At 48.4% G+C, this 25,540-nt stretch overlaps 2 protein-coding genes across 31 annotated transcripts in view; both read left to right on the forward strand.

The window, feature by feature from the left end:
• On the forward strand, positions 1 to 23,903 carry MBD1 (methyl-CpG binding domain protein 1). 29 transcript variants are annotated; one of them, XR_004969841.1, is made up of 18 exons: positions 6 to 373; positions 1,693 to 1,827; positions 8,611 to 8,725; positions 8,824 to 8,990; positions 9,075 to 9,157; positions 9,344 to 9,384; positions 9,763 to 9,909; positions 10,004 to 10,132; positions 10,307 to 10,381; positions 10,509 to 10,625; positions 10,708 to 10,776; positions 11,360 to 11,527; positions 11,891 to 12,421; positions 12,747 to 12,875; positions 12,962 to 13,023; positions 17,509 to 17,814; positions 18,468 to 18,617; positions 23,373 to 23,903. XR_004969841.1 is itself a non-coding variant. In XM_036321399.1 (17 exons), the coding sequence occupies exons 2-17, from the start codon at positions 1,718 to 1,720 to the stop codon at positions 15,994 to 15,996; spliced, it is 1,998 nt and encodes a 665-aa protein (XP_036177292.1). In that variant the 5' UTR covers positions 9 to 373; positions 1,693 to 1,717; the 3' UTR covers positions 15,997 to 16,756. The 29 variants fall into 29 exon arrangements, 27 of the variants coding, with proteins under 27 accessions (XP_036177301.1, XP_036177282.1, XP_036177288.1 ...); XR_004969842.1 differs by lacking the exon at positions 17,509 to 17,814 and having other exon boundaries at positions 8 to 373; XM_036321399.1 differs by lacking the exons at positions 17,509 to 17,814; positions 18,468 to 18,617; positions 23,373 to 23,903 and adding an exon at positions 15,858 to 16,756 and having other exon boundaries at positions 9 to 373; positions 11,891 to 12,148; positions 12,233 to 12,421.
• Positions 18,629 to 25,540, forward strand: part of CFAP53 (cilia and flagella associated protein 53) — a 22,762-nt gene continuing 15,850 nt past the window's right edge. For both annotated transcript variants that reach the window (XM_036321416.1, XM_036321417.1), the window contains exons 1-3: positions 18,629 to 18,913; positions 23,373 to 23,602; positions 25,180 to 25,353. In XM_036321416.1, coding sequence (XP_036177309.1) covers positions 18,845 to 18,913; positions 23,373 to 23,602; positions 25,180 to 25,353 — 473 coding nt within the window. In that variant the 5' untranslated portion in view covers positions 18,629 to 18,844. The remainder of the gene's footprint in view (positions 18,914 to 23,372; positions 23,603 to 25,179; positions 25,354 to 25,540) is intronic.

Raw genomic sequence — 25,540 nt, forward strand, 5'->3', positions numbered from 1 at the left:
TGAAGCGCTGGAGCTGCGGGTCTCCGGTCGGGAGGCGAGGGTACTTGGGTTGCAGCGCGCAAGCGCAGCAGGTCTCGGCCAGGGGCGCGCGCCGCTGCGGGACTCAGCACGCAGGCGCGCGGTCCTCCCCACTAAGGGCAAGCGCCGGCCGGGCATTCGTGCGCAGGCGTCTCTCGGGGAGCGGAACCCTGGGGGTGGGCCCCGGATTTCCGGTCTCGGGTGCAACGAACGGCCGCGGCGGCGACAGCTACCGCTTGAGCGGCTGCAGAGGAGGAAGAAGAGGAGCTGGGCAAGGCCGGAACCTCAGGCGGGAACCCTCATAATGGGTCCGCGGACCTAGACCTGTGAAAGCTACCGGCCCGGTGCCGAGCTGGTGAGAATCGGGGGAGGAAGCGGAGAGCGCTCAGGCGGAGTGTGGAGCAGTGAGGCTCGCTACGCCGACGGAGGAGGCCCGCAGGCCGATGAGTGGGAGGAATGGCGGCTTCGGAACATGGAGGGGATGGAATGGGGAGGTTTAGGCTGAAGACGGAGAGGACTGGGGCTCCGGACGCTGACAGTGGCGGCGTCGGGATTCCGGACCAGGAGTTAGAGGAATGAGGGGTGATATCGGGGCCTCTCCGGTTACAGAGAGAGAAACGGGGGGTGCAGAACCGAGGGGATTACCGAGGACCGCTCAGGAGGATGACGGAGAGGACTGGGGGCGTTGGATCGTGAAAGGGAGGGACAGGATAGCTCATGGAGGACGAGGAGAGATAGGGTGTCAGGAGGCTGACAGAGATAGCACGGTCCGGGGACAGGAACAGCGGGGGCGCTGAGAATGCCGAGGGGAGAAGCGGCGTCCTGGGGCTGGTGAGGGGGGTCGAGGACGAGCACGCCGAAGGGAAGGGGTGAGAGAGCTTCGTAGCCGCCGAGGAGAGGAATGGGGGGCCCCCGGAGCTGAGACCGGGCGGAGTGCGGCTCCGAACACTGACCAAGAGGGGACACGGTCAGGCTGAGCACAGAAGGCCTGAGAGCCGGGCTGTTCAGGTTGGGGATGTGGAGGAGTTGGGACTCTGGAGGAGGACACAGGGAATCGAGGCAGCACCGAGGGAGCAGGATCAGAGGACGTCAGACGGAAGGAAGGAAGGAAGGAGGGAAGGAGGGAGGGACAGACACCGGGGACTCCTGGGTCAGCGGAGCGGATGGGAATTGGCACTGGCGTCCAGGGCTAGGAAAGCAGCCCGAGGGCGAGATGAATGGGGCCTCTTGAGCTGAGGAGGGGGAGCATGGCGGTGACAAAGGGAGGAATAGAGAGCCAGTAGATCCAAGACAGAGAGTGGCTGTTGGGCCAAGGACAGGGAGAAGGAAGGAGGAAGAGCGAAAGATTGCTAGGTGGGCAGTGGGGAGAAATGACAGGCTCTCAGGTGAAGGATGGGGAGGAACGGACCAGGGCACTGAAAGTGAGGTGGGAGAACCCTTGGGTTGAGGATGGGGCTTCCAGGTCTAGAGGATGACGAATGGCAAGCACCTGGGCCCAGGACAGGGAAGAATTGGTGGGAATGGGGGTTTCTTTTCCTTATATTGGCCAGTTGCCTGTGGCAGGTGGCTGGTTTTGCACAAGTATTAATAGATACCAGTGGTTTACGTGGCCTGGGGCACAGCATGTCCCTGCCGACAGGCTCCGTTTCTCCCATTGCCCCCTCCATGTTACAGGCCCCTGCTCCTTCCTGTGGCTCCCATGGCTGAGGAGTGGCTGGACTGCCCAGCCCTGGGCCCCGGCTGGAAGCGTCGTGAGGTTTTTCGAAAGTCAGGTGCCACCTGTGGACGCTCAGACACCTATTACCAGAGGTACTGGTTGGGTTGTGGGCAGAGTCAGGGGTAGGACTTAGCTTGGTTAGGCAGAGTGAAATTGGGGTGTGGTTAAATTTATGGGTGGGGCTAAAGTCATGCATATACAGTTGATCATTATTTGCAGACTCCATATTTGCAAATTCGCCTACTCACTACAATTTGTTTGTACCCCCAAAGTCATTGCTCAGCTATGTTTTCATGGTCATTGGTAGACATGCAAAGAGCAGCAAAAACAATTTAAGTAGCCTGATATACCTGTTCCCAGGTTGAACAAAGGCTTCTATTCCAGCAATTATACTATAAACAAGTCCTTTTCATGGTCTACTTAGTGCTGTGTTTTTCAAGTTTTTGTGCTGTTTGCAATGGCCCCCCAAGCATAGTGCTGAAGTGCTATCTAGTGTTCTAAGTGCAAGAAGTCTGTGATGTGCCATAAGAGAAAATACATCTACACTAATAAAAGACAAATATGCTAATTGACCGTACCTTTGCTATGCTCTAAGGGACGCCCACCAGCCAATCAGAGTGACTATATGCAAATTAACCCAACCAAGATGGCGGCCGGCAGCCACGGAGCTGGAGCAAACAGGAGGCTTGGTTGCCTGGGCGATGGAGGAAGCCAAGCTTCCCGCCAGCCCTGAGCTGGCTGTGGCCTCTGCTCATGGCAACAAAGTTTCAATTATAGAAGACAAATAAATCCCAGATACCTGCTTCCAGCTAGCCTCCACTGGGAGCTTGGGTGGCTGGAGGCTGTGGCCAGCCTGCAAACAGCCAGCAGCCACTCACCCAGGCTGGCCAGGCACCCCAGCGGGGACCTCCACCCTGAAGGGGCTGTGGCCAGTCTGCAAACAGTCATCAGCCCCTCACCCAGGCTGGCCAGACACCCCAGCAGGGACGTCCACCCTGAAGGGGCTGTAGCCAGCCTGCAAACAGCCATCAGCCACTCACCCAGGCTGGCCAGGCACCCCAGCAGGGACGTCCACCCTGAAGGGGCTGTAGCCAGCCTGCAAACAGCCATCAGCCACTCACCCAGGCTGGCCAGGCACCCCAGCAGGACCCCCCTCCCTGAAGGGGGTGTGGCCAACCTGAAAACAGCCCTCAGCCCCTCACCCAGGCTGGCCAGGCACCCCAGTGGGGACCCCCACCCTGAAGGGGGTGTGGTCAGTCTGAAAACGGCCCTCAGCCCCTCACCCAGCCTGGCCAGGCACCCCAGTGGGACCCCCACCCTGATCCGGGACACCCTTCAGGGCAAACCAGCCAGCCCCCACCCGTGCACCAGGCATATAATAAAAGGGAAATATGCAAATTGACCCTAACAGCAGAATGACTGGGACTGACTGGTCACTATGACACACACTGACTACCAAGGGGCAGATGCTTAATGCAGGAGCTGCCCCCTGGTGGTCAGTGTGCTCCCACAGGGGGAGCTCTGCTCAGCCACAAGCCAGGCTGATGGCTGCCAGCACAGTGGTGGCAGTGGGAGCCTCTCCTGCCTCTGCAGCAGCGCTAAGGATGTCTGACTGCAGCTTAGGCCTGGTCCCTGCTGGCAAGTGGACATCCCCCAAGGGCTCCTGGGCTGCCAGAGGGATGTCTGACTGCCAGCTTAGGCCCAATCCCCCGGGGAGCGGGCCTAAGCCAGCAGGTGGACATCCCCCCAGGGGTCCCAGACTGCGAGAGGACACAGGCCGGGCTGAGGAACCCCCCCGAGTGCACAAATTTTCGTGCACTAGGCCTCTATTGTTAAATAAACTTCATTCAGGTTTGAGTTGCAGTATTGTCAGCTGTGAGTTCAATGTCAGTGAATCAAAAGTGTGGTACATATAGAAAAAGAAGAGGAAATTTGCCAATTTGTACATGAGGCTGCTTCAGAAAGCGCGAAAGTAATATCTATAGTATGTGATGAAGCTAAGGAAAAGATGGAAGACTGGCTAACTGTGTGGCTCTATGAGATGCTGACCAATAAAGTGTAGTGGGCAGCATTATGAGGCTGAAAGCGCAGAACAGTGACAATCATGTTGTTCCAGTTTAGGAAAATGTTAAACCTGTTGCCACTAGTGCTGGCTATCTCAAACTTTTCAAAGGTGATATATTGTGAAAAATGTTAAATTTGCATGCAAGGCAGGTCCTGCAGATTAGAAGTCTGCGGAAGATTTTAAAAAATACCTGCCAAGTGTTCTGTGGGAAAGCAGCTATACAGAAGAGTAGATTTTCAATGCTGATGAGACTGGATTGAGTTACAAGGACATTGGCAAAGAAAGCTATATAATGCAGATGGGCTTCAAAGCTCCTGGCCTTACATCATTCAAAGACCACACAGTTAGTTATTTATAAGAAGAATATATTAACTAGGGTGTCTTTACACAGAAACACACATTAAAAAAGCTTACATAGGATTAGTTTACAAAAATATTGTGACCACAGGCTCATAGGAACCCAACCTGTAGTTCTACTAGGAGCAGTGGTTCTATATTCACTAATGCAGTGTTCAAGCTGACTTTATAGAACAGGGGTGGGCAAACTTTTTGACTCGAGGGCCACAATGGGTTCTTAAACTGGACTGGAGGGCCGGAACAAAAGCATGGATGGAGTGTTTGTGTGAACTAATATAAATTCAAAGTAAACATCATTACATAAAAGGGTACGGTCTTTTGTTTTTTAGTTTTATTCATTTCAAACGGGCCGGATCCGGCCCGCGGGCCATAGTTTGCCCACTGCTGTTATAGAACATAACTACCAGGAGTAATGAAATTTGACTATAATTCATAAACATACATACTTATAAACAATTTACGTATAAGGATTTAAGATATATTTGTGATATACTAGTTATTAAATTTTCTACTCTCTTCCTGAACTTTGTCTAAGTTGTTTTTTTCTGGAGGAATAATAAAATTACAGATATATTTACATTTACTTATATTTAATTTTACACTTATTAACATATTTTTAGCATATAAAACTTTCAACGTGTATAATTGTAAGTGCAATTATCAAGAACTGTAAAGGATCAGAGATTTTACCCTAATTAGGTTAAGATAACAATTGAGTTCAATATCAGTGAATCAAAGTTCAGTATCAGTGAATGTCACAGTTTTGTGGATGCTGTTGGGAGATATGAGATTCCTGGGTCAGAGATGAAAGAGTTTATTACTCTTAGCAATAGCAATATCCAGAATGATTCCCTGAAAGCCAGTTCTGACAGAGTGAAATGAAGAAGGCTAACTAGTGCTGCACATGCACTGGGTTGTGTTGTAGGTAAGAACCCTGAGCTTAAGGAATCCGATCATTTCTGATGTTTAGGACAGTAAGGATGTTTTCCTTTTGCTCTAGAACAGTGGTTCTCAACTTTGGCTGCACATTAGAATCACCTGGGAATCTTTTTAAAATCCTGATTTCTAGGCCTCATCCTCCAGAAATTCTGTTTCTTTTTATGGGGTGAGGCCACAACATTAGTAACAAAGAAACAGAATTTCCGGATGATGAGGCCCAGAAATCAGGATTTTAAAAAAATTCCCAGGTGATTCTAATGTACAGCCAAGGTTGAGAACCACTGCTCTAGGAGACCCTCTTACCTCCCGAGGTTAGTTACTGTACAAACATCTTTGAAAAGACAGTTAATAGCAAAGGACAGTTTGTGCCTTTCTTGCAAAGCATGCAGAACTGCGAGAGACCTGTGGAGTATTGTGTCCTAACATCAGTTACTTACACTTTGTTTTGTATGTAGTTGCATTTATTTGTTTACACATCTATTTGTATGTATATTTATGGACACATTTTTATATGTATGTGTATGTTTTATTGACTGATTTGAGAGAGAGAGAAAGGGAGAGAGAGAAACAGATTTGTTGTTTTACTTATTTCTGCATTCATTGGTTACATATATATAGCTTATCTAATAATAGACAAACGTGGTGATTAACTGTAACTTTGCTACCCTTCCCATTGGCTAATCAGCGAGATATGCAAATTAACTGCCAACAAAGATGGCGGCCGGCAGCCAGGCAGCTGAAGCGGACATGAGGCTTGCTTGCTCCAGTGACGGAGGAAGCCAATGTTCCCCGTCTGCCTCGCCCTGCACTAAGCTACACTCTAAGCAACAAAGTTGCAATTATAGAAACTAAACAAGCTCCAGATACCTGCTTTCAGCCAGCTTTGGCCTCAGAGCTTAGAGTGGCAGTGATGGCAACAATGTTTCAATTATAGAAGCTAAACAAACCCAGATACCTGCTTTCAGCCAGCCACAGCCTCAGAGCTGGAGCTGGGCCTCAGAGCTGGAGCTGGCTCTCAGCTCCAGTGACAGCTATAGAAGGTAAATAAATCCCAGAATAAAAAGAAAAAAGAAAAAAGGAGAGGTTGGGAGCTTCAGTCACCCACCAGCCTGAAAATGGCCCTCAGCCCCTCACCCAGACTGGCCAGGCACCCCAGTGGGGACCCCCACCCTGAAGGGGGTGTGACCAGCTGCAAACAGCCATCATCCCCTCATCCAGGTTGGCCAGGCACCCAAGCGGGACCCCCACCCTGATCTGGGACACCCTTCAGGCAAACCAGCCGGCCTCCACCCGTGCACCAGGCCTCTATCCTATATAGTAAAAGGGTAATATGCAAACTGACCCTGACAGCAGAAGGACGGAATGACTGGTCACTATGACACACACTGACCACCAGGGGGCAGACGCTCAATGCAGGAGCTGCCCTCTGGTGGTCAGGGCGCTCTCACATGGGAGGAGCTCTGCTCAGCCACAAGCCAGGCTGATGGCTGCCAGTACAGCGGTGGTGGTGGGAGCCTCTCTTGCCTCCTCAACAGCGCTAAGGATGTCCGACTGCAGCTTAGGCCTGCTCCCCGCTGGCAAGTGGACATCCCCCGAGGGCTGCCAGACTGCCAGAGGGATGTCTGATTGCTATCTTAGGCCCAATCCCCCGGGGAGCAGGCCTAAGCCAGCAGGTGGTCATCCCCTGAGGGGTCCCAGACTGCGAGAGGGCACAGGCCAGGCTGAGGGACCCCCCCCCGCCGAGTGCACAAATTTTTGTGCACTGGGCCTCTAGTATATGTATGTACACACACACACACACACACACACACACACACACACACACTAGAGGCCTGAAAATCGTGTACTCGGGTTCCCTCAGCCTGGCCTGCACCCTCTCGCAGTCCAGGAGACCTCGGGGGATGTTTGACTGATGGCTTAAGCCAGCAATCTGACATCCTTAGCGCTGCTGCAGAGGTAGGAGAGGCTCCTGCCACCGCCGCTGTACTGGCAGCCATCAGCCTGGCTTTTATATGTATGTGTATGCCAGCAGAGCTCCCCGCTGTGAGAGCGACTGACCACCAGAGGGCAGCTCCTGCATTGAGTGTCTGCCCCTTGGTGGTCAGTGTGTGTCATAGTGACCAGTCATTCCCAGTCCTTCTGCTGTTAGGGTCAGTTTGCATATTACCCTTTAATTATATAGAATAGAGGCCTGGTCAATGGGTGGGAGCGGCTGGTTTGCCCTGAATGGTGTCCCGGATCAGGGTGGGGGTCCCGCTTGGGTGCCTGACCAGCCTGGATCACGGGCTGATGGCTGTTTGCAGCTGATCACACCCCCTTCAGGGTGGGGGTCCCCACTGGGGTGCCTGGCCAGTCTGGGTGAGGAGCTGAGGGCCCTTTTCAGGCTGAAGCTCCCAGCCTCTTTTTATTTCTTTTTTTTTTCTAGGATTTATTTACCTTCTATAGCTGTCACTGGAGCTGAGAGCCAGCTCCAGCTCTGAGGCTGTGGCTGGCTGAAAGCAGATATCTGGGTTTGTTTAGCTTCTATAATTGAAACTCTGTTGCCATCACTGGCGCTCTAAGTTCTGAGCCCGCTGGCGGCTGAAAGCAGGTTTCTGGGTTTGTTTAGCTTCTATAATTGCAATATTGTTGCCTCTGGAGCTTAGAGCTGGGCGGCGGCAGGCGGGGAACCTTGGCTTCCTCCCTCACTGGAGCATGCAAACCTCCTGTTCGCTTCAGCTGCCTGGCTGCCGGCCGCCATCTTTGTTGGCAGTTAATTTGCATATCTCGCTAATTAGCCAATGGAAAGGGTAGTGAAGTTACGGTTAATTACCATGTTTCTCTATTATTAGATAGGATTTTATTTATTGCTTTCAGAGAGGAAGAGAGAGATAGAAATATCAGTGATGAGAATCATTGCTCGGCTCCCTCCGGTACGCCCCACACTGGGGATCGAGCCAGCAACCTGGGCATGTGCTCTGACCAGGAATTGAACTGTGATGTACTGGTTCATAGATTGATGTTCAACCACTGAGCCATGCCGGCCGAGGCACTGGTTGCTTCTTGTATGTGCCCTGACTGGAGACTGAACCTGCAACCTTCGCATATCGGGACAACACTCTAACCAACTGAACTACCTGGCCAGGGCTATGTAGATTTTTAAACATTTGTTTCTCACATAAGTTTGTTTGTCTGTGTATTTAGTATATACTGCTAACACATTTACATTTTACTTAATGTATTTGTGTTCCTATTTGTGTTTATTTTAACTTATATAGAATACCACTGGTATTATATGTTGTAAATACATGCACGTTCATTTGCATTTATATTAATTAATGTTTGTATATCTTTTGCTATTTATACACCTTTAATATTCTTGCTACTGAGGATTAGTTGGGGTAGAGCCTGGCCAAGCAGATCCAGGCTACCTTCTCTGTTCCACGCAGGCCTGTCCACCTCTCAGGGGGAGAGTTGTGTGGGTGGAGTGGCAATGGCTTCACCTGTGTACCAATAACTTCTGGCCCACCTCCAGCCCCACAGGAGACAGGATCCGAAGCAAAGTTGAGCTGATTCGATACCTGGGCCCTTCGTGCGACCTCACCCTCTTCGACTTCAAACAAGGCATCCTGTGCTATCCAGCCCCTAAGGTGCTACACAATGTGGGGTACCCAGATGCAAGGGGGGCTTAGCCACCTAAAACCCACCCACTGACCTACATTCTTCCTGCCCTTGCTCCTACTTCCAGGCCCAATCCTTGGCTCTCCCCAGCAGGAAGCGGAAGAAGCCTTCGAAGCCTGTTAAAGCTCGAAAATGTCAGGTTGGATCCAAGAGGGTTGAGGTCAGAAAGGAGGCCCCAGGGGCTAAAACCAAGGCTGATGCTGACACAGCCCCAGCTTCGCTCCCTGCACCTGGGTGAGTGTTGGCCTAAAGTGAGCCAAGTGGGTGAAGGTTGTGGTTGGTATACTCAGGGCCCCACACTCATGTTTCCTATCCCAGGCACTGTGAGAACTGTGGAATCAGCTTCTCAGGGGATGGTACCGGAAGGCAGCGGCTCAAGACATTGTGCAAGGACTGCAGAGGTGAGTGGCCCCTAGGACATGGGGAGATAGGAGCTGGAATAGTTCTGGTGTCAGTCTAGGACACCAGTGTCAGGCTGGACATTGAATGGTGAATGTCAGGGCAAAGGCACTGGGTGAGGTCAGATATCTAATGCTCCCTTTCCTCATCTCTTCTTACCTTCCTCCCCCCAACCCCCTCCCCCCCAGCGCAGAGAATTGCTTTCAACCGGGAGCAGAGGATGTTTAAGGTAAGCATGACCTACCTCCTCCTCACAAGTGGGTGGTGGGAGCAAGGTGTAATGGGAGGTAGGGGAGAAGGGGAGGGTCTCAAGGAATGGTGATGGATCCGTGTGGTGTTAGTTATTTCGTAGGGAGCTAGCTGCAGTCAGCAGACTGTAAGGGGTGTTAATAGGATATTAGTAGATGAGGTTAACGGGAATGGTAGACATTGTGATGGCCTCAATGATGTTGGCTAATCAGTAATTATCAGGTATAGTGATGAAGCAAATGGGGGACTAGCAGACATGGTGATGGGAGCTAACATAGGGTCAGGAGACTCTTGAGGGGCAGTGCTCCTGGAGTCACTCTGCTTAAGTCTGTGACCTTGCCCCACCGATTCCTTGCAGCGTGTGGGCTGCGGAGAGTGTGCAGCCTGCCGGGTAACGGAGGACTGCGGGGCCTGTTCCACCTGCCTCCTGCAGCTGCCCCATGATGTGGCCTCAGGGCTGTTCTGCAAGTGTGAGCGGAGACGGTGCCTCAGGATTGTGGAAAAGGTGGGTTGGGCAGGTGGGGTGGGCCCAAGGCTAACCCTAGCCCCTGGCCCTCCTAGCCCTAGCCCCTTGCATCATGCCTCTGGCCCCCCCACAGAGCCGAGGGTGTGGAGTATGCCGGGGCTGTCAGACCCGAGAGGACTGTGGTCGTTGCCGAGTCTGCCTTCGCCCTCCCCGCCCTGGTCTCAGGCGCCAGTGGAGGTGCATCCAGCGGCGCTGCCTACGAGTGAGTCAGGCTGGAGGGACCGGTGCTGGTGGGGCCAGGGCTGGGGCAGAGCTCATTCTGCTATTGAACTTGCTGCTGCTTCCTCCCAACCTGGCCCTGCCCACCTCATGTCTTCTTTTCTCCTTTACCCTACTCTCACCTTCCTGGCCCTACCTACCTGCCCCTGTCTGCCAGCATCTTGCTCATCGCCTGCGTCGCCACCATCAGCGATGTCAACGACGCCCTCCCCTAGCTGTGGCTCCCCCTGCTGTGAGTGCCCCGTCCCACACTGCCTGTCTGTCCCATGCATGCTTTCTGCATTCCTTTGGGGGGAGGGTCCTGTGTCTGCCGGGTGCCACCGTGCCTAAACTGATCTACTTCTTTGGCTTTCTCCTAGGGTAAGCGTAGCCGCCGCAGGGGAGGCTGCGACTCCAAGATGGTTGCCCGGCGGCGTCCCAGAACCCAGCCACTACCTCCGCTTCCTCCGCCTCAGCCTCCAGAGTCCCCAGAGCTGGTGAGGCGCTAGAGGGTGGGGGAAGGCACAACCCTCATCTTACCCAGTACCTAACATGACCCCACCCCATTTGCCTCTGCAGCACCCCAGAGCCCTGGGCCCCTCATCACCTGCTGAGTTCATCTATTACTGTGTAGACGAGGACGAGCTAGTGAGTGGCCCCATCTTACCTGGACAAGTCTAGACTCTCCTAAGGCACTTGGTTAAGCCCAAAGAAGCACATGCTGCAATGGGCCTAATAGGGGAAGAGCAAGGCAGAGTAATGGGTACCAGTATGGGATAAGCAGACAATGGGGAGAGACTAATATGGGATCAACAGGTGCAGTGATAGTACCTAAGGTCAGATTCTGGTGGGGCTAAAAGAGAAAAAGCTGCCACAATGACCAGAGTTCACATAGGGTGAGTAGACATAGCAGGTGTGGTAGGTGCTAATCGAGGGTCAGCAGAATCCTACTAGAGGTGGGGAGGTCAGAGACCTTGTCTTGGTAGCTAGTGGGGACTGGCAGACAGAGTAATGGATACTGTGTTGGAGTAGTCACAGTGCTAATCGTATCGAGAGGTATTTGTACAGTGATAGTGCCTGGTGGTGTGACTAGCAGACACTGACATGTGACTAGTGGGAGTCAGGCTAAGACTACTGTGCGTCCAGTTCCCTCCCATGGGGCTAGTGGAGGAGCAGCAGGAACAGTGCTGTACGAGTCTTAACAACAGTACCCCTGTCTCCCGTCCCCCAGCAACCTTACACAAACCGCCGGCAGAACCGCAAGTGTGGGGCCTGTGCAGCCTGCCTGCGACGGATGGATTGTGGCCACTGTGACTTCTGCTTCGACAAGCCCAAATTCGGGGGCAGTAACCAGAAGCGCCAGAAGTGTCGTTGGCGCCAATGCCTGCAGTTTGCCATGGTGGGTGGGGCTGGAAGGGTCGGGTGGGCGCAATAGGTTAGGCCGGGTCCCCCAGTGCCTGGGAATGGTGGACAGACCTGGTATGTGGGTGGGACAGGCCAGATGGGTCTTGCAACTTCAGAGGGGTGAGTGGGGCAGTGGGTTTGGTCAAGGATTAGTAGACATCGAGCCGATGTAAATGAGGAATTTGGGTGGCAATGGCACTGGTAACAGGAGACAAACAGGCTCAGTGATAAGGGGCTCACATATAAGCAGATTTTCTGCTGGTACTAATAGGGGGATCCGCAGGCTTGTTGGTCAGGGGAGGGTAGTGTGGTCAGGTCACTACATCAGGTGGCCATAACACCCAACCTCTTCTCACAGAAGCGCCTGCTGCCAAGTGTCTGGTCAGGGTCTGAGGATGGGGCAGTGTCACCCCCACCTTACCCTCGTCGAAAGAGGCCTGGATCTACTCGACGGCCCCGTGTGGGCCATACCTTGAAGACACCCTCGGGCACGCCCACAGCCCGACCAAACCAAGCCCAGACTCCAGTGAAACAGGAAGCAGGCAATGGCTTTGTGTTGCCCCCACCTGGCACTGACCTTGTGTTCTTACGGGAGGGTGCAAGCAGTCCCGTGCAGGTACCTGGCCCTGCCCCAGCTTCCACAGAACCCCTGTTGCAGGTGAGGGCCCCACCTCATCCTGCCCTTCCCAACCCTATCCAGCCTTGTTCCGGGAAGCTGGGACCAAGTCTGCTGCAATCCTCCTTCACACAGGGGGCCCAGTGCCCTGGCCTGAGTTGGGTTGTGGTCTTACCCCAGGTGAAGCAAGAGAAGGTGGATGCTCAGGAAGACTGGATGCCAGGCAGAGCCATCCTGACCTCTCCCGTATTGCTGCGAGGCTGCCCCAGCAAGGTGGGGCTCAGTGATGGGTGATCTGTGAGCAGAGTGATGGTGAGCCGTGATGTGGTTCTTTGAGCAGAGCAATGGGTGTGCTGATTGCAGCCTTTCCACAGAATTACTCTGCCTTCCCCAGGCTTTGCCTGCTTTGCTGCCCAGCTAATAGAAAAAATGGAAATCTGTGGGGAATGGAAAAAAATTTTTTAGACAGATGGTTTTTCTGTGCTGAAGTGTGATAGAAGTGGGGTTTCTGAGCACAGTGACAGGTTGGCCAATAAGAGACTCTTTCCTTAGGCCAACCTTGCTTTTCTGACTGTTGCCTATTTCCCACCTCTCCCAGGCAGTAGACTCAGGCCTGCCACTTGTGAAGCAAGAGCCACCTGACCCTGAGGAGGACAAAGAGAAGAGCAAGGATGACTCAGCCTCTGATTCGGCCCCAGAGGAGGCAGGAGGGGCTGGCACGCCAGTGGTCAGTGCTCGGGGACACCGCACCCTGCCCTGACCTAGTTTTAACCCAACCAGCCACGTTGACCCATGATGTTAATTCTTCCCCAGATCACGGAGATTTTCAGCCTGGGTGGAACCCGTCTTCGGGACACAGCAGTCTGGTTGCCAAGGTGTGCCCCGTATAGTGAGGGGTGGGGATGGGGTGGGTTCCGGTCAGATGTGGGCCTTGAGTTTTGAGCCTTGAGTATTTTGGCATGGTGCAGTAGGAGGTAAAGTCCCCACACTGTGTTGATCATGATCATTGAGGAGGTATGTGTAGGCCTCAAGAGATTTCCTGAGGTCTAGGTCAGGGCTTATCTTGAGGGGGGTGGGGTGTGTCAAGGGAGAGGACTTGGTGTCCTGTGATGAGATTAGAAAGAAAAAAGGAAAGAAAGCCTGGTCCCTAAGAAAAAACCAGCAGGATTCAGACTTTAAATTTGTACTCAGAGAATCATCATTTGGGGTCTTCAATGCCTTTAGAGTCTCCAAGAGATGACCAGGTGGCTGGACAGTGGTGGATAAGCAGGAGATCTGGGTTGACACACAAGTGTGTGATCTTGGACTAGTCCTGTACCTCCTGGAGCATCCTCTGTGGAGGGGGTTAGGCTATGTTTCTTGAGCCTTTCCTGGGCCTGTTGAGGTTATTAACAGTTTCATCTGCTATGCAGAACTGTCCCTGCACGCCTGGCAACAGGATGAAGGCTAAGTGCCTATAAGGACTGGGATAGTGAGAGGACGGGGAATGCTACTTCCTGCAGAATGTTGACAGGCCCCACACAGAGCCCCAGACATAGACAACATAAACTATTGACCTCAGTACCTGGGTTCTTTTGTTCCTACAAACTAGTTTCTGCAGGCCAGAAGTCCCTCCATCTGCACTTGGGCAATTACAGAGCTACTGACTAAGTCCCTGCTGGATACACTGCAGTGTGGGTGAGAACAGCAGTGAATACAATGACCATGGAAGGCTTGTCTTTCAGGAGTATTCCTGCCTTCAGGGAGCTTATAATCTAACTGGGGAAACAGTTTCCCTATGCATGAAATCATTACATATAACAAAGAAGGGAGTGATGTGCTGTTTGTAATGGAAGATTTTAGAAGAGAGAGAAGAAATAATTAAGGGAAAGAAGAGTAGGAAATGGTTTTGTGATGCTCCATTTTGTACATAGCAAACATTCAACATACAGACCTGCTCCCTCTTCTCTAGGTCCAAGGACCTTAAAAAACCTGGAACTAGAAAGCAGTAGACTGGAGGCTTCTGCAGACTGTAGGATTCAAGGTGAAATTTACAGACCGGCTTTATGAGAGACAACACTGACCTACTCAGAGGCTGGACCGTAAAGCGATTGCCAGGGCTTGTGTAGGAATCAGTGGGAACTGGAAACACCACCAAAGCAGAGGAGCAGGCCTGTTCAGTCCTTTGAGCTTATAGAGGAAGTAAGGAAGAAAGGAAGAGAAAGTAGAAAGTTGGTGCATCTGCTCTAAATGGTGCAAATCCCAGAAGCCTGAACATGACAAGAAGTTTGACTGTTAGGGGTGGAGGAACTGGTGTTAGGGTGGGGGATAGAATTAGAGCCACCATAAACAAGCCCTCTTCATAACTATTAAATGGCTTCTGCGTGAGACCTGGCAGTGTCTCTAAACATTTCCTCAGGGAGACAGCAATTGAAAATGTAATGTGAATAAATAAGGAAAGGAACTGCAAGCTGGTGAGTTCTTCCTTATGGACCCAGTTTATTTCTCAGAATGGTCTTTTCAGGAAGACTGACTGTGCCCATTTTTGCAGATGGAAAAACAGACTCTGAAATTAAATAACTTGTCCAATGTCAAACAGCTAGTATTGATAGAGTCTAGAATTAAACCATTAATTAATGTAAAAGCCTTGTTCTTTAAGCCACTAACCCATAAACTGTAATCCTGAGTTCAGTAATGTGTAATTATATAGTAACAAGTTTCCAGCAACTCCAAAAACAAGGTGGATTAATTTTAAGCATTATAACAAATCCTTTACACTGCTGTCTCTAGGGGTGCCAAGGCTGTGTGCTTGGGTCACCTTGTTAGAGCACCTGTGCATCCAGAGACTGGGTTCTTTCCAGGTCTCTGGGGTTGCGTAAGATTCCTCAAACCCTAAGGGTATCCTTCCACACTGGCTGCTGTCCATTTTGCGTTTCCCTCCCTCCTCCTCTTCAGCCAAAGCAGTCTTCGAAGTAGAGCTGTCAGCTTGGCTCATCTTTCTTGACCACTTGTGTCCCCTGCCCCTTGACATTCATGCTTGGTTTCTGCTCTCAGCCTGTCTACTAGGAGTATGAGTTTCTGCTTCAAGTCCTGTCAAAGGGCCAGTCTTGGCTCAGCCTGCCTCACTGTCCAATATTTTGCATAGTGCTAAAAGTGATGAGACATGAGATCATTCCTTAGCCAGCTTTACAAGGTCGGGACTGAGTGTGTGCCCCTTAAGTTTTGTAGCTTTTGTGCATCCCTTGCCTTACTCTAGTTCCAGCCTTGCAGCTTTAATAATTCAGATGTAGATTAGCTATTTCCCTACTGTAACTCATGATACAGCTCTCTGCCACCCTCTTCTGCTCCTTCCTTTGCCTGTCCCACCTACTTCAGCCAGTCGACTGGATAATTTTCTGCTATTGTTTTGCTCCTCCCAGGATCCAACCACCCAACCCTAGAATGCTGGTAATTTTGACAATGATGTCCTATGTGAAATTGATTTGATTGGTATTCTGACTGATGAAATAAGAATCTGGTTATCGTGTGTATCAGGGTACAATTAGAAAAGCAGCACCACTGACATAAAGATTTTATATATATGTATGTATGTATATTTATATATATGTATATATGTATATATATATGTATATTAAGGGATTTATAGGTATTTGACCATACGCAATTGTGGGAGCAGGTTAAACAGTCTCTGTAAGGCTGTGGTATTTGCATCTAATGCTGGAGCTTGAAGTCTGCAGGGCAGGCATTCGGGAAGGGAAGATGGATGTAAATGTGGGAGACCGAGGACACATTGGCGCCCACAAGCACAAGCTGGACCCCCCTGCAGATGGCCTGGAACCCATGTCACTCACCACCTCCAACTTCGATGACGTGGGTGTCCTGCAGAAGAAACTGGTGCCCTTCACAACAGAGTTGAATATGCACCTGGCCTAGGAATTTGAGAAGCTGAAGGAGGATCCTGGAGAGGTGGAGCAGCCTCAGACCTGTTACTTCACACCTAGGAGGCGAGCCAGCAGATAAATGACAACGTGTGAACTGCAACAGTGCCTGGTGCTCCTGTACCAACTGTCAAAGCTTAAAAACAACATGCTGCTGTTTCACTTCTCCCCTGCAGTTAGCACATAAAATGTTTCTTGTGGCCCATTCTAACCGGAAGCGTATGGGGAAGGGAGTTCTGGGAAACCTAGGCTAGTCAACGTGACGCATCACAAAGCCACCCTGTCAGGAATCCGCTCCAAAGGGTCTCACTACTTAACCTGAGGATAACTCCATAACTACATTGCTGGAAATGCAAAGTGGAAGGAAGACCATGGATTTCATGGTGACCCAGCAACACAGAAATTCCGTCAAACCCACCTAGCAGAAATGTGGGTCTCAGCCCTTTGTCACTATTGAGAACTTAATACTGGGGTACAGGGATGAAAACGATATAGTCCATGCAATTTTATTAAATACATCAATATGTATTGCAAATGGTGAATGGATTTCCAACTTTCATGAAATTTGTAGAATTCAGAAAACTATCAAGAGGATAGCCCTTGTATGAACCTTGTTGGGGCCCAATAGGAATTGGAAATAATATAGTTTTTGTCTCTAATCTGTTCTATTTTAAAATTATTTTTAAATGATTTTTGTTGTCCTATTTACTGATTCATATATTTAGTGTATCTTCTGGGAATGTCATGATGATGGTAACAGCGTTGACTGCCTCTGAGAAAGTGGGATAGTGGGTGGCAAGATAAAGGTCAGGTTCTGACCAAGGACCTTCGGCAAGTAACTTCTATTAGGCCTCCATGAGGGTTTGGCTGAATGCCCAGGCTCACCGCGTCAAGCCTGGCCCCTCCACCCTCAGAATAGGCCCACCTGGGCATGGGACCACGTTCATCCCACCTGGGCCCCAGGAACTCTGCCCCTCACCCCTGCAGGACCTGGCGGACCAGGGGTGTGGCCTCTGCCCTGATAAGGGAAATTGATTCAAATTGTGGTAAAACAGGCAAAACCGAACTGGAGTTAAATTACGGGGCTTGCCTATGATGAGGGTGCGGCACGACACTCTCAGGACCAACGCTTAGGACGTTCCAGGGCAGCCGGGTGTCACCCAGGGGTAGCTTCCCCCTGTCACCAAAACTCACTTGGACGGGATCCTCTGGGCTCTATGACCTCAGGGGTGCCTGAGGCACCCCCAAGTCTCAGCTGCTTTTCCCAAACGCCCCTGCCTGGCCGAGGGTGTTTTCATTCCCTCCCAAGGATTTGGTGTCCAGAGACCAGCTGGTGACCAGACACCCGTGGGACTGAAAGGTCAAGGAACTAGCTGGCCCTCAGGACTCGGTCCAGGGATCCGAGACAACCATCTAACTTATTTCTTTCTCTGTTTGTTTCAGGCTACATAAACTCTTAGCAGTAAATGAAAATGAGTATTTTACTGAACTACAATTGAAAGAAGAAGCAGTATAGGAAAAAAATTATTTTAAAAGATTATTAAAAGAGAAGAAACATTATTTTGTGGCTGAAAAGCTGAACCAGCAATTCAGGAAATGGAATCCAAATCTAGAAATGTACCATATACAAAATCCGAAGTGGGTGGATTACAAGTGATTAAGGAATGTTAATTTACAGTAAATTGAAGCCTTGAAATGGTATGCACAATAATTGTGCTCTGGTTATTGTACATGGCAGTGACTGGCTAGGTACTGATTTTTTTCTGTAATCTATATATTCTAGTGTTCTATGTCCACCCCACTTTAGAGAGCAGCAAAGTGTCATCTTAATTGGCTTTAAGGTATTGACGACATTGCTCTTGGCTGGAAATACAGCCTCCACCTGTGCTGAGGGCCCCTTCCAGGTTCCCTGGGCTCTGGATTCTCAGGGCCTGATTTACTTGCACATCTAATCCACACATCCTGACTTTGGTCCAATGTGACCCTTGACTCAGACTCCTGGTTTTTATGGTGCCCAGTAATTCCTATCACTGCACTACCAGCCCATCTGGTCTGCCCCCCATCCTAGAGTACCCCAAGTCTAACTCTTGGTTTGTGCCCAGAGTAATAAGATTTCATTAGTAACAGATTTATCATTACTGGTTGGGCAGGCTGACAAGGCAGTTCGGCTCTCTCAGCCTTTATTGTAAAATGAGGATAATACCTGCTGTTCCGTTAACCTTTAAGATATTTGTGAGGCTCAAACATCTATGTGTGAAAATACCTTGCAAATTACTGTAAAGAACTACAAAAATATATAAGGAGGTCTTGTGATGATTTACGTTATCAAGATTATCCTAGGATGGCCACAACATTTAATAACCTTCCCATAAAATGTCCACTAACCTTTCTCGTGCTTTTAGACCGACTGGTTACAGGATATAAATAGCAAAGCCAATTGGAATATTATTAGATCTTCGACTTCACTTCGGGTAAAGGAGGCTTTTTTCTACTATTCAGATGAACCCTAGAGGAAAAGGGCGAGGTCTGCAGGACACCTGATCAAGGGCTTGGTGAGGCCTCCCCCCTCTCCCCCCCCTCAGCTTATCCGCTTCCAGAGGAAGTCGCAAGTCCCAGCGTCTATGGTCACCATGGTGACAGGATCAACTTCCGCCCCACCCACCTGCCCCACGAGCCTCACCATGGCAACGGGACATCTGTGTCTCCGAAGCTGGTTCCACCGGTTGCACCGTTAGGGAACTGCGGCAGACGCTGCACTATCCCGAGAGGAGACTCGAAAATGTACAGCCAGCGGTTTGGCATCGTACAGCGGGAGGTTAAGGGCCCCACTCCCAAAGTGGTGATGGTGGTAAGCAGGGGATGTGTGCGGGCCCCAACTGCTTTCTGCATCCTCGAGCACTCCAGACCTAGCGGAGCCCAATCCGGCCTCCAGCGGGGGCTCAGGAAAACTGGTGCCTGCTACAATGGGGTTGATTTTGAAAAGGATAATTTCGCTTGGGTATTCCGTCCCTCCTCCCCCTCCCCTGCTTGTTACAATATTTATATTCTGTATTGGGAGAATTACTACTTGGGATCTTGAGGGGTTTTAGGCTCCAAGACGCCCAAAGGCTGTCGTCGTCCCTTGCGATTTGCGGTGTGTGTGTCATGGGAAAGGCAGTAGGTCAGGCAGCAGGAAATCGGTCTGGGACGGAGGTGATTCGGTTCTCTGTGGAAGGGGTGTTGGGCTGTGAGGGGTTGCCAGGGGTTATAGAGCCTTTCTGTGCAAACTCAGCTGTAACAGAAGTGTCCCTGCAGGCCTGGATGCAAACAGGAGGGTTTGTTGCCTGGAAAGCTGACTTGGTCTTAGGTCCGTGCACCTGTGTTTCAACAGGCTAGAAAACTCCATGTGTAATTAGGCAATTATGGAGGTGTTGCTTGAGTGCCTCCTGCATGCACAGCAAAGTGGGAGACACAATGACCCTGGGAGGTTTACTCTTCAACAGAAGTCTGATCCCTGCCTTCAAGTTGCTTATTACCTAACTGCAGAGACAACTTGCTCATGCAGAAAACCATAAAAGGTTAATAGTAGATCTTGATATGCTACAGTTGTGAGGACACTTTATGAAGGAAATATCAGGGATAATGAAAGATACAATTTTATGTTCCATGGTGCACACAGCAATTATCAGTCCATTTATAGACCTGCTCCCTCTTTTCTAAGTCCAAGGACTGTAGGATTGGGTCTGGAAATCAGTACACTGGAGTTTCTACAGACTGTAGGGTTTAAGTTAATTATAGATAGACTTCATCAGGGACAGAAACTTACCTACTCTGGGTTTGGTATCAGAACACAGAGCTGAGGGGCTGGTGCCATTGGTCAGGTGCCACTATTTGTGTTGGGAATAGTAGGGATTTCTGTTCCACCAGATTACCTCCAGACCAGAGAAGCAGGCCTATGTAATGCTTTGAGCTTACACTTGGAGCTTATAGAAAAATAGAAAGGAAAAGATCAGAGTCTGTGCATCTCAGATGTCAGGGTGTGATAAGAAATGTGGATGGTAGCGGTTGCAGAGTTGTGGGAGAAGAATAAAAGCCACCAGAGCTGAGACTTGGGTGCTAAACAGCTACACCAGAAAAAAGCAATAAAAGGTGTAATGTCTGAAGTAATGGAAAATCGAAATGAGCCACTGTTTGATGAGTGCCTCCTAGGAACCCAGTTATTTACTTCTCAAAATAGTTTTTTAGGAGGACATTTATTCTGATCATGGACAGAGGGGTAGAGGCCAGAATCCTAGCTAGAATATAAGACATTGTTCTTTAAGAGATTAAACTGTAAACTGTAATACTAGAAACTATAATGTGAGATGTTACAGTAACAAAAGCCTTCAGTGACCTTGAAAATACACGGTAGTTATAAAATTCTTTTTTTGCTTGCCTTTAGCATGGTTTAGAGTCCAGTGTCTACACATAACTTTTGATCACTTGAAATATGCTTAGAATCACCTGTTGAGATGATAGTATTTTGGATATATTGGTTAAATAAAATATATTATTATAATTAATTTCCCTGTTTCTTTTTACTCTTTTTAATTTTTTATTTTTCAATTATAGTTTACATTCAATATTATTTTGTTAGTTTAAGGTGTCTTTTTACTTTTAAAAATCCAGCTACTAGAAAATGGTAAATTATAGATCTGGTTTACATTATATTTCTATTAAGCAGTGACAGCTTTGGTTAATGATAAGACTGTGCATGGATTGGCATCATCTTGTTAGAGAACTCCAGATCATAGTTTATTCATCCAGAGAATGGGTCCTTTCTGGCCACAGAGTCCTGCATGGCAAGCCCCAAGCCTTAAAAGGCTTCCTGGCTCCCTGGCTACTGCTCCGGCTGTTTCTCACTGTCCTCTAACCCTATTCCCTTCTTCAGTCAAAATGTGCCTCAGGGCCTGGTTCTTGCCAAGACAATTGATTCCTGATGATCTTGGAACTTGGTTGCTGTTCTCAGCCTGTATGTGTGTCTACTGGGAACCTGAGTTTCTGTGTATTCTACCCAAGGTGAAGTTTCAACCCTGCTCTGTTTTGTTGACACTGAAGCTGCATTTCTAAAATGCCATACATATTAGAGAACAGTAATTTGTTAACTGGCTCCAGACTCTAAATAATTCTGATCGGGATTAGCTAATTCCCATATTACTTCAGGCACCATGTTCTGTCTCTAGCTCATCTCAACCTTGCCGTGTCTTGTTCAGTTAAACCTAAGTATCCATCTGCATACTGGAACCCTTAATCTTTTCATCAGACTTCTCCAGATGTTGATTTTCTTACTCCAGAAGACTCCTTTACCAAGACCCAACCTTGTATTTTGGTAGCCCTGACAATGACGTTCTAAGTGTAAGTGATAAGATGGACTCTCTGCTGTAAGTTGAGTTTTGTTGCTGTGAATCAGGACCCCAGAGTCTCACGACTCACATAAGGTTGACTTGATAAAACTAGCCGGAAGTACAAAGCTCAAGACCGTGGATTTAATGGTGGCCCTAGGAGGAGCAGAAATTGTATCAAGCCCACCCAGAAACATTGTCTTTTCTTTCTGTCTTTCCTTCCTATGAGAACCTGACAGTGGTAGGCATTATGTTCAATGTCAGGAATACAGAATTGAAAAAGATATACTCCATGTGATTTTATTAAATGTATCAATATATATTCAAAATGGTGTGTGCATTTCCAACCTTTTAGTGGATGTTTGTGTAAAATGAACATATTTACAGAAATCCAAGTTACCCAAAATATCAGGAGCATAGCCCTTGCATTAAACTCCTGGGCACAATAGAAATAGAAATAAAGTTTTACCACCGGTTTTGCTTTTCTTTTTTACTTTTCCTTAGTTCTCTCCTTTCTCCCCAACTTTCTTCCTTTCTTCCTTCTCACAACTTATTTTATTTTATTTTTTTTAATATATATATTTTATTGATTTTTTACAGAGAGGAGGGGAGAGGGACAGAGAGTTAGAAACATTGATGAGAGAGAAACATCGATCAGCTGCCTCCTGCACACCCCCAACTGGGGACGCGCCCGCAACCAAGGTACATGTCCTCGACCAGAATCAAACCCGGGACCCTTCAGTCCGCAGGCCGATGCTCTATCCACTGAGCCAAACCGGTTAGAGCTCACAACTTATTTTATATACATTCTATGTATAGCTGATCTTGAACAACATAGGTTTGAATTGCATGATATCCACTCATACATGGAGTTTTTTCAATAAACACCTGTACTATTTTTTTAATGTTTTTATTGATTTTAGAGAGAGAGGAAGAGAGAGGGAGAGAAATATCCATTGCTGCCTCCTGCACGCCCCCCAGTGGAGATTGAGCCCACAACCTGGGCACGTAGCCTAACAGGGAATCAAACCAGTGACCTCTTGGTGCATGGATGGATGGTCAACCAATGAGCCACACCAGCTGGGCCCTGTATAATTTTTGATTGACAGTTTGGAGTCCAGAGATGCAGAGCGCCAACTATGCATTGATCTAATTTTTTATATTTTTATAGGGGACTAGCATTCACAGATTGGGGGGGGGGGGGCTGGTCCTGGAACCAATCCCCTGTGGATACCAAGGGACAACTTAAGTTTTGGGGGAAGTCAAAAGTGATATGTGGATTTTTGACTGTGTGCTCCTAGCTCCTGTTTTGTTCAAGGGTCACCTGTACTTAGGTAGCAGCCTCTTATAAATTTTTTAAATTGATTTTTGAGAGAGAAAGAAAGATTTGTTGTTGGTAACTTATTTATACATTCATTGGTTCCTTCTTCTCTGTGCCCTAGCTGGAGATCAAACCTGCAATCCCAGCATATTGGGACTGTGCTCCAACCAGAAGGTACCTGGTCACAGCTACTTAGCAGCCTCTTTTAATTGAAAGTGTTTGGATGGTGGTAACTATGTTGTCTGCCCAGAGAAATAGTAGAATACTGAGTGGCAAGATCAAGTCAGGAATTGGAAGACCTCTGATTCTTGGTCTAGCCAGGTCTGCTCTATTTGAAGCACCTTGAGCAAATCACTTAATGTCTCTGATTTGACTAGATAATCTCTAGCATCCCATTCAAATTTTTTACTTTATAATTCTATGAACTTTTACTCAAATGGCACTTGAGAAATATTTGAGACGAATTTGATCTTAAGTATAGGCTCAAAGAATCAAACAAGTTACGACTTAGCCACTTAAACTTATGTAGTACCAAGTTTTATTTTGTCTGAGTATTGACATGATTAACTGAAAATATGCTGTTGATTTTGGATCTATCAAAAGTGATAGTTGTTCTTTGTTTTCAGAGAGCCAAGCCTCCCGAAGGCCAAAGGGCTGAGCAACAACTGGGAAGAATCCTGCGCAACTATCAGAAACATCATGCTATTTTGGATTCCATTAAGTCCATAGAGCGGGAACGCTTGAAAGTTGACTGGTTCCAGCACAATGACCGCAAATTTGTGGGCAGTCTTGTGAAAGCAAGAATGAAGGATGCCATGCAAGGATTTATCATCAACACTGAAGAAAGACGAAATAAGTAAGGCTCACAAGCCTGATGACCCAGACTATGAAATAATCCTGAAACCACTTGAGACTGGCTAGTCAAAAAAAATCAAGTGAATGTTATAGTAAGAATCATGGCTGAGATATTCATATTCCTGCCAAAGCAATAACTATTGCTTGTTTATGTTTTTACTTATAATCACCTGCATTATCATGATAGCAAAATAATAATTATTTTATATTTTGTTACTTTAATTAATATCTCATTTTTCCTTTTGTTAAAGATATACATTACATATCACATCTATATGTGATCAAATAAAATATGGCACAGATCAGTGCTTTATTTTTTCTTTTTTAGCATGCTTCACTTTTATTTCTTTTTTTTTTATTAAAGTATTACAAAGAGTATTACACATGTCTCCTCCCCCCCCCCCCTTGACATTCCCCTGGCTCCCCCCACCCCCCAGTGTCTTATTCTCATATGCATGCATATAAGTCCTTCAGTTGATCTCCTACCCCCCCCCCCCAACCTTCCCTAGGGTTCCCACTGTAGTTTGACAGTCTTCTCAATGCTGCTCTGCCTCTGTATCCATTTTTGTTCATCAGTCTATAATGGTCCTTATTATCCATAAATGAGTGAGTTCATGTATTTTGCTCAGCTTCCCAGGGGCTATCTCAGTCTCACAGGGGCCATTTCAGTCTCACAAGGGCCATCCCAGCCTCACAGGGGCCGTCCCAGCCTCACAGGGACCGCCTCAGCCTCACAGGGGCCGCCTCAGCCTCACAGGGACTGCCTCAACCTCACAGGGGCCGTCTCAACCTCACCAGGGCCGATTCAACCTCACTGGGGCCGTCTCAACCTCACTGGGGCTGTTCCAGCCTCATAGGGGCAATCTCAACCTCACATGGACCGTTTCAACCTCACCGGGGCTGTTTCAGCCCCACTGGGGCCATTTCAACCTCACCAGGGCCAATTCAACCTCACTAGAGCCATCTCAACCTCACCGGGGCCGATTCAACCTCACCGGGGCCGTTTCAACCTCACCAGGGCTGTCTCGACCTCACCGGGGCCGTTCTGGCCTCACTGGTGCTGTCTCGACCTCACCGGGGCCTATTGAATCTCACTGGGGCCGTCTCAGCCTCACCGGGGCCGTCCCAGCCTCACCGGGGCCATCTCAACTTCACAGGGGCTGTCTCAACCTCACCAGGGCAGTTGCAACCTCACCATGGCCGTTGCAACCAGTGCTTTATTTTTTAATACATTTTTGTTGATTTCAGAGAGGAAGGGAGAGGGCGAGAGATAGAAACATCAAAGATGAGAGAGTATCATCAATCAGCTGCCTCCTGAAAGCCCCCAGGCATGTGCCCTGACCAGGAATTGAACTGTGACCTCCTTGTTCATAGGTTGACGCTCAACACTGAGCAACTCTGGTCAGGCTCTCTTTATTGCTTTAAATGACAACTAGTTTTATTTTATGGAAGAATGCAATGATTAAACATGTACTTCTGAAATAAAATTTAACAAAATAAAAATAAATTTGTAAAGTGATGTATGTGGCATCACAGTTTTAATTTTAAAAATAATTTTTTTTGGTCGTTTTGTTTCAGGCTGCGTGAACTTTTAGCATCAGAAGAAAATGAGTATTTTACTGAAATGCAATTGAAAGAAGAAACAATTGAAGAGAGAAAAGAAAGAATGAGATATAAAACCAGATTATTAAAAGAGAAGAAAGAAAAAGAGAGGCAAGATTTTGTGGCTGAAAAGCTAGACCAGCAATTCAGGTAATAATGTCAGAAAAACACACACACAAAATCTGTGTATTAAAAAAGACAAGATTGCTAATGTACAGTAGAGTGTAGCTTGAAGAGGTTATAGACAGTAGTTGTACCAGTACCTTTAAATCTTGGTAATTATTTACACATCATTGCAAAATGCAGGCACTAAGGGATTTTTTTGTTTTGTTTAGAG

This window comes from Myotis myotis, unplaced genomic scaffold, assembly GCF_014108235.1.
Source record: "Myotis myotis isolate mMyoMyo1 unplaced genomic scaffold, mMyoMyo1.p scaffold_m19_p_9, whole genome shotgun sequence".
Taxonomy (NCBI): Eukaryota; Metazoa; Chordata; class Mammalia; order Chiroptera; family Vespertilionidae; genus Myotis; species Myotis myotis.

What these genes read in the sequence shown, in the direction of transcription:
- MBD1 (XM_036321389.1), top strand. Translation starts at nt 1,718, where the DNA reads ATGGCTGAGGAGTGGCTGGACTGCCCAGCCCTGGGCCCCGGCTGGAAG. An exon ending in GCCTCAGGATTGTGGAAAAG is followed by an intron (nt 9,910 to 10,003) that starts GTGGGTTGGGCA and finishes GCCCCCCCACAG; the next exon opens with AGCCGAGGGTGTGGAGTATG. An exon ending in TAGCTGTGGCTCCCCCTGCT is followed by an intron (nt 10,382 to 10,508) that starts GTGAGTGCCCCG and finishes GCTTTCTCCTAG; the next exon opens with GGTAAGCGTAGCCGCCGCAG.